Source organism: Galeopterus variegatus, unplaced genomic scaffold (genome assembly GCF_000696425.1).
Source record: "Galeopterus variegatus unplaced genomic scaffold, G_variegatus-3.0.2 Scaffold2488, whole genome shotgun sequence".
Taxonomy (NCBI): Eukaryota; Metazoa; Chordata; class Mammalia; order Dermoptera; family Cynocephalidae; genus Galeopterus; species Galeopterus variegatus.
In genome coordinates this window covers 26702-40545 of record NW_007728599.1, presented here as the reverse complement: position 1 = coordinate 40545, position 13844 = coordinate 26702, and the positions used below count along the sequence as shown (strand labels likewise).

Genomic DNA, 13844 nt, shown 5'->3' with positions numbered 1-13844 from the left:
GGTGCAATGGATAAAATCGTGCCTAAAGCAGTGATCATTTTTGCCCTCATGGGATTTAAACTCTAATGGAAGTGATATATATTAAACAAATAATCGCATAAGCAACATTTAATAACATTTGTGTAAGAGCTACGAAGGAGAAGTGAAGATACCAGTATTGTCAGAGGACAGAGAGGGTAATTCTAACCAATGGGGGATACATGAAATGCTAAATTCTTAAGGAGAATAACTGGGCGCAAAGGCCAACTGAGAGGCATGTTGAGTTCCCTGTTACTGGAGTGTAAAGAAATGAGATTCCAGCCTCACAGACCAGTTTTAGGATTTTGCAAAGAGCAGCCTGAGCAGCCCTGAGGACGTTAAGCAAGGGTGTGACTGATTAGATTTGCCTTTGGCAGCTGTGTAGAAAATGGGTTGGGAAGGAGACTGGAGGAAGGGAGTAATCCAAGAAGGAAATGATGGTGACTGCAACAAGGGGGAAACACTAATTTAAACTATTATTTTTATTGGCGCATTGTATTGGATCGCATTGTAGGGAACTTTAATAATTTCTATTTTATAAACCCTCTACATCCAATACAATATAATGTGAAAAAAGAAAAAAAAAGATGGACATTAAAATTGTTTAAAAATTTTCGAATGTTGCAATAAACATCCCCACGCATATACCCTTGTGTTACCTATTTTATTATTTCCTTAGAATAACTTCCTAAAATCACTTTATCAAACTCCCGCGTTGCCCTGAATCCATTTTCACTTCATCTAGTACCTATTTCCTAAACTCTCCCCTTGAGAATTAGCACTTAAAAATCTTTTTTTATTTTTTTGGCAGCTGGCAGGTACCGGGATCTGAACCCGTGACCTTGATGTTACCAGCACCACATTCTCCCAAGTGAGCTAAAATGGTAGGATTTTTATTTTGATTTGCATTGCTTTGTTTATTTACTATATTGAGCCATTGTTTTTCTTCTTTATGAACTATGCTTTGTGTATTTTTGCCTATTTTTCTATTGGTTTCATTTTTCTTATGGATTTGTAACAACTTTTGCATAGCACTAAAATAATAAAAGCTTGGTAATTGCTGTTCACCCTCTTAGTGCAAAGCACTGTGCTAAGTACTGTACATTTATTATCTTGTTAAATACAAATTATAGGGGGCTATTGATTTTGGGCTAAGTTCCTGCACTAGGCCACAAAAGACCAGACTAAAAATCAAAATAGAGTCACTCCTGTTAATTTCCAAACCTAAACTAAGTTGTGTTCTGACCTTTTGAGAAATCAGGAGAGAGAGAGAACAGCTAATTCCCAAACAGGCCAGTTAAAATCTTCCATAGGCATGATAATGAAGTTCCCTCTGCTTTAATCCTTACACAAAGAGTTCTATATCTGTACAGGCCAGCTGCCAAAAAACAAACAAACAACAAAAAACACAAAAAACAAGCATACAACAAGTAGGCTGTTGTTAAATAACCAATTTTCTTATTTTTCTGTCTCCCCGTCCCCACCTTACAAGGAAAGTAACTTTGTTCTGTTTTTGTTTTGGTTTTGGTTTTGGTAAGTAACTTTGAAATAACCAGTCTTTTTGTTCTTTTTATCTACTTTATTCAGCCTTTTCTGTCTATAAAACCAAACTTCTCTGCCTGGCTCATTAGAACACTTATTCTATTTTATGGAACGAGCTGTTGCCTGATTCTACAATCACAATAATGTCAACTGAGATCTTTAAATTTGTTCTAATTTTGTCCTTTGGCTATCTTCTCAACAACTCTATGAAGTATTATTATTATGCCCTTTTCCAGATGAGAAACCTAGAGCAAAGAGCAATTAAGTAACGTTTTCAAGGTAAGTAGTGAGTGATGAAGCTAAGATTTGGATGATGGTCTGCCAGCTCCAAAGTCTGCTGACTTGGTAGCTAAGGTGCTATATCCTTTATACTAACCCCTTTATCTGTCAGGTGTAAATATGTTTTCCCGATCTGTCCTTTGCCCTTTAATTTCATGTATGTTCTTTCCTAAGGTAAAAAATGTTTGTGAATTCAAAACTTTTTTTATTCTTTTTTTCTTTTTTTAAACTCTTTTTCTTTAGGGAAGAAACAATATAGTGAGGCTGGCCAGTTAACTCAGTTGGTTACAGCATGGTGTTATAACACCCAAGTCAAGGGTTCGGATCCCTGTACCAGGCAGGTACAAAAAAAAAGAAAGAAAAAGAAAAAAGAAACCATAGTGGATATATATACTGTGGGAAGGGAGGCAATATACTATAACAGTTAAAAGCACACTCTCTGGAGTCAGCTTGCCTGTATGCGTATCCTGGTTTTGCCACATGCTAGCAGTTGAACATGGGCAAGTTGCTTAATCTTCTTGTGCCTTGGAGTTCACCTTTAAAAAAAAACTTTTTATTTATTTATTGGCATCTGGTGGTACTGGGAACCAAACCCTTGACCATGTTGTTACAAGGGTGCGCTCTAACCAACTGAGCTAACCAGCCAGGCTATTTATTTATTTATTTATTTTATTTATTTATTTTTTTTAAAGATGACCGGTAAGGGGATCTTAACCCTTGACTTGGTGTTGTCAGCACCACGCTCAGCCAGTGAGCAAACCGGCCATCCCTATGTGGGATCCGAACCCGGGGCCTTGGTGCTATTAGCACCGCACTCTACCGAGTGAGCCACGGGCCGGCCCTTTATTTATTTTTGACAAATAATAATTCCGTATTTTGGGGGGGTACAATATGATGTTTTGTTTTTTGTTTTTTTATTTTTATTTTATTTTATTTTTTCCTTTTTTTTGTCTTTTTTCGTGACCGGCAACGGATCGCAACCCTCAGTGTCGCGCCCGTACCTGACCAGGACCGGCAACGGTATCGCAACCCTCGGTGTTGCGCCCGCACCTCGCTCAGCCAGTGAGCGGCCGGTCTGTATGTGGGATCCGAACCCTCGGCGGGAGCGCCGCTGCGCTCCCAAGCAGCGCACTGTAGCAGTGCGCCACCTGGCCGGCCCCAGTTTTTTGTTTTTTTAAAAGATGACCAGTAAGGGGATCTTAACCCTTGATTTGGTGTTGTCAGCACCATGCTCTCCCAAGTGAGCTAACTGGCCATCCCTATATAGGGATCCGAACCCGTGACCTTGGTGTTATCAGCACCACACACTCCCAAGTAACCCACAGGCTGGCCCTACAATATGATGTTTTGATCTATGCATACATGGTAGAAAAAGTCAATCAGGTTATTTAACATATTCATCACCTCACCAACTTATGTTTTATGGTGTGAACGTTAAAAATCTATTTTAACAATTTAAAAATATAAATAATATACTATTATTAACTGTGGTCACCATGCAGTACAATAGATCACTAAAACTTATTCCTCCAGTCTGAGACATTGTTCCCTCTGATCAACATCTGCCCTTTCCCCGTCTCTCCACATCCCACCCCCACCACCCAACCTATGGTAACCACCTTTCTATTCTCTGTTTTCATGAGATCAACTTTTTTATTAGATTCCACATATAAGTGAAATCATACAGTATTTGTCTTGCTGTGCCAGTCTTATTTCACTTAGCTTAATGCCCTCCAGTTCCATCCATGTTGTCACAAATGACAGAATTTCCTTTTTTTAAGGCTGTATAGTATTCAATCATGTATATATATCACATTTTCTTTTTCCATTCCTCCATTAATAGACACTTTTGTTGCTTCCATAGCTTGGCTATTGTGAAAAATGCTGAAATGAACATAGGAGTACAGATATCTCTTTGACATACCAATACAATTCCTTTGGATACATACCCAGAAGTGGGATTGCTGGATCTTATAGTAATTCCATTTTTAGTTTTTTGAGAAAGATTCCACCTTTTTATTTTTTTTTTATTTTTTTTTTATTTTTTCAAAAGATGACCGGTAAGGGGATCTCAACCCTTGGCTTGGTGTTGTCAGCACCACGCTCAGCCAGTGAGCGAACCGGCCATCCCTATATAGGATCCGAACCCGCGGGCCGGCCCAAGATTCCACCTTTTTAAATTAAGATAATCTGGACTAGCCCGTGGCTCACTTGGGAGAGTGTGGTGCTGACAACACCAAGTCAAGGGTTAAGATCCCCTTGCTGGTCATCTTTTAGAAAAATAAAAATAATAAAATAAAATGAAGATAATCACAGCGCCTCCCTCATAGGTTTGTTGTGATGAATAAATAAACTAATCTGTGAAAAGCCTTTAAAACGGTGCCTGGCACATAAAACTAATTGTTTCCTATTTGTTATAGAATTCTTTTGTTGTTGTTTTCTTTTTTCTCTCTTTTGTGTTTTTTTCGTTTTGTTTTTCTGTTTTCTTTTTTTGTGTGTTTTGGCTTTTTTCTTTTGTTAATAGAATTCTTAAAACCCTTTGCCACCAAGATTAGGTAAATGATTGCCTCATCTTTTTGTTGGTAATTTTATCATTTCATTCTTTACATAAAACTCTTTAATCCATCTGAAATTTGTTCTGCACAACTTGTAATCTTTTGTGTTTTTTCCCAAATCTTGCACGTTTCCTCACCTTCCTGTTTTAAACTACTTATCCTTCAAGGCCGGCCCGTGGCTCACTCGGAAGAGTGTGGTGCTGATAACACCAAGGCCACAGGTTCAGATCCCTATATAGGGATGGCCGGTTGGCTCACTTGGGAGAGCGTGGTGCTGATAACAACAAGTCAAGGGTTAAGATCCCCTTACTGGTCATCTTTTTTAAACAAATAAATAAATAAATTACCTATCCTACCATTGATTTGAAATGTTAGCTTTCCACATACTTACTATATACTAAATTTTTATGCATAGGAAATCCTTGTTTTGGAAAGCAGTGCCAGACTGAGCAAAGAGATCTTAATAATCTATGAGGAAAATTATTATTGTTCTATGACCTTCAAACATTTTTGTCAAAACATTAAAAACTTATCAGACCAAATAGAGTTCAATCGCCTACGCGCAACGGAAGCCAACTACCGAAGCACCAGTCTTTGCAAAAAATGGCTTATTCACAAGGTGGCTATGTGAGATTCGCATCTCAGATCCACCTTGCCCACTCAGAAAGGATGGAATGTGGGGAAGTGGTCAGAGATGGGGCACGGATTTGCGCAAATGCAAGCTACCTGCAGGGCTCTGCAGGTTCAAGAATGGCGAGGTCCGGAGGTGGAGTTTTAGGACATTCATGCGGGCTCAGTAGGTCTGCCTAGATTGGTTTGGGTTGGGCCAATCTAAGTCCAAGATCCTGGAAAACCCTTAGGCACACAACTCTCATCTGGAAGCGTTCTTAAAAGGCAGGGAGGAAGAAACAGAATGAGAGGTTAGTTATAGAATTTGACTGAAAGAATGAGTAATTTATTTTTTGTTTTAATTATTATTATTATTATTATTGTTATTGTTATTGTTATTGGCGGCTGGCCTGTACGGGGATTCGAACCCTTGAAAGAAGGAGCAATTCAAACAGGAAATAAAGGGCCGGCCCATGGCTCACTCGGGAGAGTGCGGTGCTGATAACACCAAGGCCACAGGTTTGGATCCCTATATAGGGATGGCTGGTTAGCTCACTTCAGAGAGCATGGTGCTGACAACACCAAGTCAAGGGTTAAGATCCCCTTACCGGTCATCTTTCAAAAAAAAAAAAATTAATAAAAGTTCTTTTTACTGAAGTAGAAAGCCAAAATACCTAAATTATGATATAGATTTAAAACTTTCATTTTAAATTGGTCCGCAGTTAGTTTCCAATCATTTTACTGTCAATTATAAATTATAGGAAAATTTTTTAAAAATTAAAAGGAAAATTTTTTAGTACACTGTAATCTAAACATTAGAAAAATTGAGAATTAAATTTCCTTTGTGAAAAGAACGTATCAGGAATAGCTTGAACAGCGCTTGAGTTCTTTATCTTGTATAACTTATAATATGAAGCAGACATGTTCTCTGCCTGGATGAATTGTCATACTCCTTTCTGAGTTTGGATCAGCTTCCAACATTTTATTTTTTGTGTTTTCTTTTTTTTTTTTTTAAAGATGACCGGTAAGGGGATCTTAACCTTTGACTTGGTGTTCTCAGCACCACGCTCAGCCAGCAAGCTAACCGGCCATCCCTATGTGGGATCCGAACCCGGGGCCTTGGTTTCATCAGCACCGCACTCTCCCGAGTGAGCCACGGGCCGGCCCATTTTTTGTGTTTTCAATCTCATGAAGTATCTCTGAGAATTCCTATAATGTGAAGGTTTTTGCTGTCATTGTTTCCTTTTTGTCACAACCAGTTTCCTCATGAATGTAGATAAGGTTGCCTTCACTGAGTTCCTCCAGCTGCATATCTATAGTCTCTCGTGACATCAGTGTCAATATTCCCATGACCACCTATTTCTTCTATAACTATACTTTACTTTCAATTTGAATTTCACTTCCAGCGTTGTCACTTTTCATTTCTTTGTTGCACTTTCATTTTTTGACCAATTCTGTCTTTTGACTGTCCATTTTTGTAAAATGTCAAGTGGGTTTATCACTGGGAGACAAAGAAGGAATACAACTATGCTCTTTGCTGTCTGTATGTAAACTGAATAAGCTTAGTACAGTGACCAATTTCCAACAGATTTTGAAAGAAGTGACACAATTGATCACTGCTCATGATGTGCCTTCAAAATAGTTGATTTTGACAATTTTTGGTAGTAGTATTCTCATTGCTTATATGGAAGAAAGAAATTTTGGAGGAACTTACTCCATATTTTTACTGATGTCAGCTATTTCTTTTGTATTTGTTTCTAAATTTACTAGATATAAGGTTGTAGAAATATTTAAATGAAGTACAAATCCCAAATTTCTATAGCCTCTATATATTTTTCAAATTTTTTTATTTAAAAAAACTTGTTTTGGCGGCTGGCCAGTACAGAGATTGAACCCTAGACCTTGGTGGTGTTAGCACCATGCTCTAACCAACTGAGCTAACCAGCCAGACCTCAACAGCTTCTATAAAACCCTAAGACTTTATAGCTGTCAATGCAGTGTTCTCCCTTTCATTGCCACTCCTCCCTGCCCAACTTATTCCCGAGAATTTATCACCTTTTAACATATGAGTACTGTCAATTTACTCGTTTATTATTTAATCTTATTTATAATTTATGCTGTCTCTCCTGCTCAAATGTAAGCTGCATGAGGGCTGGATCTTTATTTTGTTCACTAATATATCCCAAGAGCCTAAAACTGTCCTTGGCAAATAATAGGTACTCAGTAAATAGTTGTTGAATGAATAAGTAAACTGTGGCCCCAAAAACCATACTTCCCAATTTAAAAACACAGGAAAATCAGCCATCTGAAAAGTTGTTTTCAATAAAGGGAGGAAATCACCAAATCAATTACAAATCACTTATTTTTAAAATTGACCCTTCAGTTTAAACATAAATGTCCAGATCCTGACCTTTAAAACCACCAACGAAGAAAATTCTGTGTGCTTGAAAAGAAATATTGAAGTCCTAAAGAATGAAGATTCTTTCCAAGCTCTTTATATTAAACACTACAACATCATGTTTTCTCTAACTTATCATGAATCTACTAGGCAATTACTGGGCTTGTGTACAAAAATTAAACAAATATTTTAGGACCTGCAATTGGTTGCCAAAGTAGAGTTTCTTTTTTTCATTTTTATCTTTCACTCGGCACTCTAAAAACAATAATTCCCTGTCCCACTGGCAAGTCCACAGCCAAATGGAATAGATGAATATTGTGATGTGGCCAGCAAATTCCCAAAGAGAGATCTCTAGCAGACCGTGGGAAGAGTATCTGTGGGCCAAGGCCCAACTTTTGAGAGATTTCATTTGTCTTGCACATTTTAGAGAGCTTGCCCTGTTCCCCTACCACAGGCAGATACACACACACACACACACACACACACATCTCTTGGGGAAGAAATGAGAAACAATCACTGTGAACAGGAAACAAACATTATAAGGAACAGCCTGTATCTAACAAATATTTATTAAGTACTTCCTGTGTACTTAATAAATAATAAGCATGAGATTAGGGATGAAGGATAACAATCTGGATTGACTTAGTAAGAAGAAAAGTTCAGGAGAAGAGATGTTGTCAGTGACCTGGGCTCTCAGCCCAGTTTTCCCACCACCAAACATGAGGTCAAGGGAAAATTTATGAGAAAATTTCAATGCATTAAGTATTATTCACTTAGAACATCCCAGGTCTTGTGCTAGATCTTTGGGAGAGAGGAGCAAATAAGATATAGCTCTTATTATCAAAGGGCTCCTAGTGTGATAGAAGACATGGAAAATTTATGAGAAAATTTCAATGCATTAAGTATTATTCACTTAGAACATCCCAGGTCTTGTGCTAGATCTTTGGAAGAGAGGAGCAAATAAGATATAGCTCTTATTATCAAAGGGCTCCTAGTGTGATAGAAGACATGAAAAAGGGGATGATAATCCTTTATGGCAAGTGCCGTAATGTAAATACTAGAAGCAGTGGGAGCCAGGAGGAATCAATAAGGCAGCAGTTCTTAACGTGTGCTTTGTAAACTCCTGAGAATCCCCAAGACACTTGCAGCAAATCTGTCAGGTCAAAGCTATTTTCATAATAATACTAAAACATTATTTACCTTTTTCATCATATTGATATGTGCAAAAGCAATGGAGGGTAAAACTACTGGTGCTTTATTTAGCATGAATCAAAGCAGTGTCACCAAACTGTACCAATTAATAGTCATTGTATTCTTCACTGCCATATTTGCAATAAAAATAAAAATAATAAAGCAAAGTCAGTTTCACTTAAGAAGTCTTTGATGAAATAATAAAATATATTAATTTTATTAAATCTTGGTCCTTGAGTACATGTCTTTTTATTTTTATTTTTATTTTTTGGTTGCTGGCTGGTACGGGGATCTGAAACCTTGAACTTTTTAATATTCTATGTGATGAAATGAGAAGTACATATCTGTGCATGCAAAAATTTTTTTATGCACACCTGCATAAAAAAAAAGAAAAATGTAATGATAAATATGATGTAGGAGGTGCTCAGTTTCCCTGGGCTCAGGTTTCAGGACACACCTCTGGGTTTCAAGCCACTCCCTGAGGTCTCAGGCCCTTCCTCTAAGCTCTCCCCTAGAGGAAAGCTGGTGTTGCTAGTTAGACCTATTTTCAGCACCAACGGGGAAAATGAGACCACAAGGGGCTGGGTTATGCAAATCCAGAGCCTGGGCTTGCTCAGGAAAGACAGGTCGTATAACCTGGGCAGCTGAATGCTGTTTCACTAGAGATACTAGAGAATATGCCTGGTGCACGTGATAGGATTTGACCAATGAACGTGCTCCAGAAAGAGACCCATTGAGCATGTATAAGACTTTGTTACATAACTGGAAACCACTCCCTTAATTGAATATTCATTAGGTAGCAGAACTATAAAAGCCGAATCCCAGAAGAAGGCGGGGCTGTTGCTCATTTTCCTGGAAGCAGCCAGTAGGTAACTGGCTGAGGTGTGGCTACTTTTCTTTGTATCAGACTTATTTTCCGCAAGAGGCTGCTCACTCTCTGGAGCCAGCCTGAATTCTGTACTGAGCTTTAAGTATGTATTTCTCACTTTTATGTTAAATTTGGTGTGGGCACTGCTCAGTCTCTAGAGATATGCCACACTCTCTCTGTGGAACCTGTATTTCTTATCTGTTATATTAAATTTATTCTCACTTTGTACTGTGACTCTGCCTTTGAATTCTTTCCTGTGGCGGAATCAAGAACCTGGTAAGACAAGGTGGGGTTAAGGCCGACTATCTGGCTCCCCCTCCCCATCAAATGTGCTAATTATCCTGACTTGATGGACACACATTGTACACAGGTATTAATATTCAACTCCATACCTCACAATTATGTATAATCAATTACGTTTCAATAAAAGAAAGAAAGAATAAAGAAGAGTCATGATGGCGGTCTCCAGGAAAAGCATTTGTGTAATTGAGTTGCAAGTTGGACCATTGCTTTTTTCATGGAACACTATATTTACTTGAAAGAACAACTGACAAACTATAGCTGACAGTTTAACAAAATAAATGAAGTGAGCCAGTCACTTCAAGAACACCAATAACAGTATTTGTTGCCAATGATAATATTTAAACTTTCAAAAAAAATTAAAATTTTAGAAAACTTGTATCTGTCAGCATAAGCTTGCCGGCTTTCCAATATTTAAGGACTTTTCTTTTTCTTTTTTTGGGTGGCTGGCTGGTCCAGGAATCCGCACTGTGATAAAGCTGCAGTCTAACCAACTGAGCTAACTAGCCAGCCCCCCCCACCCTTTTTAAAGGACTTTTCTGATAAGATTGGTGGTGATTTTAACAGATGTGATTTTTTATATTGTATAATGAGTCAATATTGGGAAGATCTGCATAACCCAGTGAACCAATATTTTACAAATGATTAATATATCAAGTTGCAAAATCATGCATCGGTAAAATGTCCATTCAAAGTACAGATATTATAACATAACAGTACAAAATGTTCATTGATAAATTTCAGACTCTACATTGCACCTAACCTTTAACAAACTACCACTTATTGAATTTTGGAGTAGTATCAAAGAATACCTATAATTATCTGAAAAGAGGATTAAAATCTCTCTCTCTTTTCCAACTATCTATGTGAGGTCATATTATCACCATGTAATTCAACAAGAACAATATATCACAGTTGATAGAGAAGACAGCTACAGAAATAAACTAAAAATAAGAGAGAGAGATGGGAGAAGCCAGCTATTTTCTATTAAGCCAGACATTAAAGAGATTTGCAAAAAATCAAATCTCTTAGAGCAATTATTTTATAATTATCTCACAGTTGTGGGAGTTGTCTAGACACAGGTGTTTGGGGGTCTTTCACATAGTGGCAGGCTTTTAAGTGGTCTCCCTCCCTGCTTTCAGGGAGTCTATTATGAACACAGCAACCAGTGATCTTTTTTTTTTTTTTTTTTAAAGATGACCGGTAAGGGGATCTTAACCCTTGACTTGGTGTTGTTAGCACCACGCTCAGCCAGTGAGCGAACCGGCCATCCCTATGTGGGATCCGAACCCGGGGCCTTGGTGTTATCAGCACCGCACTCTCCCGAGTGAGCCACGGGCCGGCCCAACCAGTGATCTTTTAAAACCTTGTCATATCGTGTCCCTCTGCTCAACAATCTCTGATAGCTTCCTATCTCACTCACAGCAAAATTCAAGGTCCTCACAATAGCCTACAAGCCCCATAGGATTTGAATTCTCCACCCTCTTCTCATTGACTCTCTGACCTCTTCTGCTACCATTTACTCTCTCTCTGGCTCCTTCAGCCACACTGGTCTCCTTGCTGTTCTTTGAACATGCAAACTCCCTCAGGGTCTTTGCACTTGATTAGTCCGCTTGGAAGGCTCTTACCCGATACCCGCTTGACTCACTCTCTTCAAGCCATTGTTCAGTGTCATTGTTCGAGTCATTGTCCAAGCCTTTTCAGTGAGGCCTTCATTAACCTCTCCCCCACAGTTTTGAAAGCTAAAGTTGAGGTAAGTGTCCATGTTAGACATCTCACACATAGGAAGCCCTGTCAATCCCTGGCCTGCAAGGGCATTCGGAGATTTTTTTTGACTAGCTAGCCCAAAATTGCGGCTCCCAGTGACCTCTTTTCAAAGTGGTAGTCGGGACCAGGTCCTAGAATGGGAAGTCTCTGAGGGAAGAGAATGTGACTATTTCCTTCTGGGTTCCTGGCACCCTGCACTGGGAGGACCACTTAATAGGCATTGCTGATTGGACGAAAAGGCACAGAAGGCAACGTCCCATGCCCGAGTACGGGACAGGAGATTCGGAAGTACTCCTCCAGGGCCCCGCCCTCGCTCCTCTTCGCGGCTGGTTTCCCCTCTGTCATCTATCGCTCGGCGCTCGTCTCTTCTCCGCGGGTCTGACCAACCCGTCTCATCGAGCTGCTCGGCCATCCTGCGCCTGCGCCATTGAGCTGTCAGACCGAGGCGACGTGGGGAGCACTGCGAGCGGTTGTGGGGCGCCGGGAGCTGAGGTAAAGTTGCGGCTTCTTCTCTGCCAGGCCTGCACGAGCTGGCCGACCTGGGTGAGCAGCGTGGTGGGGGTTGGAGGTTCCCCTTCATCTGAGGGAGGCGGGCTTGTCGAGCCGGGCCGAGGTGGACCCGAGGGGATAGGTGGGGATGCTGAGCCCTGAAGTCGCCAGCTCGAGTCCATGCTCTACCTGGCCATAGAGCCAAGTGTCCGAACTGGAAGGGAGGTTGGAGAGAAGCCGAGCTAACCACCTTGTGCAACAGGTGGAGAAACTGAGTTTCGGGGAGGGGAGGTTTTGCTGGATGTCACAGCGACTGAGCACCTGAGGCGGGACCAAATGCACTTAATATCGTGCCTAAACTCTTTCCATTTCAGCATTTCATTCATTTATTCAGCCTACCTTTAGTTGTTTGGGTGCAGGGCAATGAAATCAAGGAGGAATACAATAAGGCCCCTGCCTTTAGGCAGCGCACAGTGGGGTAACAGACCAATTATGGTACAGTGTTTTATCTACTCACACCTGGAGAAGGCAGTGAGTGTTATGATGTAGACATGTCTCAGATGCCATGAACACCTCCTCTAATGCATGGGAGTCTAGTGAGAGACTCGTTGCCTTGATTCCCATCACCCAGAGTCGTGGCAGTGACATTGAGACATTGACAATCTGCCTGGTGTCATAGTTATGTTCATGATAACTATTCTTGCTTCCTAGGTTGCTTTTCTTCAACCAGAGCCTCACTGAGAGCAGGAACCTCAGATCCTAGTGACGGGTTCTAATGCCCCTCTGCACATGTTTGAGCTTGAGTCTTACAGGGGCTCTTGTGAGGTTCACAAATCCTCATTCCATGAATACTGATTGAGTACCTAACATCTGACTGGGAATACAGTGACGATGAACACGCAGACCACACCTTCAAGGAACTCACTCATAAACAGACTCTTAAATAGACATTTAAGAGACATTAATGTCACTCTTAAATAGACATTTAAACACATATGTGCAGTGAAGCCTGTAGAGGCTGAGATAATTAGTATATGGTAGAGTGCAAGTACCTAAGGGAAAGGAGTCTCTTCTACCAGGGGTGTGGAAAGGGTTAGGAATGGCTTTGTAGGCAAAGTGATTCTTGAGCTGAGTCTTAGAAGTTTAATAGTTGATTACTAGGTACAGGAGAAACGCAACCTAGGAAGCAAGAATAGCAGTGCATAGACCAGAATTATGAAACAGCATGGTTCAGTTGGCACAGGCTTTCCATGATCTAGTCTCTGTCTAATATTAAACACTTATATAGTGCTTGTCATGGATGGACATTATTTTGTGTGCTTTACATAGAATAGCTCATTTAGTCTTAACAGCAACTCTGTGACTTAGAAACTATAAGTATCCCCATCTTATAAAATGAAAAAAACTGGCCATAGAAAAGTTATGTAGCTTGCTTGCCCTAGCTCACACAGCTAATAAATGTAGGGCTAGGATTTAAATCTAGGCAGTCTGGCTCTAGAGTATATGAGCTTAACCCTCTAGGAACTGAGGATGCTGAGAGTTTTAAATGATAGGCCCCTGGGCACACCACCTGTGAGTGGCAGAACCAGAACTCAAACTCAGGTCTTTTAACTCCTGTGTCCAGTGCTTTTTTCATAGTAACATCAGGGCTGTCTGTTTAGCTCACTTGGTTAGAGCATGGTCATTATAACATTGGATATGATGGGAGTTATATAGTGCCAAATTAAATTCCAATCTGAGGCAATGCTTGCTGAAATCAAGATGATCATATCTTTTTTTTTTTTTTTTCCTTTTTGTCTTTTTTCGTGACCGGCAACGGATCGCAACC

General features: G+C 39.9%; 1 protein-coding gene across 1 annotated transcript in view; it reads left to right on the top strand.

Annotated features, from left to right (window-relative positions):
• Window positions 1-11785: 11785 nt before the first annotated feature.
• EIF2B3 (eukaryotic translation initiation factor 2B, subunit 3 gamma, 58kDa) overlaps window positions 11786-13844 on the top strand; it is a gene marked incomplete at its 3' end in the record, with an annotated part of 7710 nt that continues 5651 nt past the window's right edge. Inside the window, exon 1 of the mRNA XM_008581922.1 lies at window positions 11786-12019. Within this exon, the coding sequence (XP_008580144.1) occupies window positions 11786-12019 (234 nt within the window). The remainder of the gene's footprint in view (window positions 12020-13844) is intronic.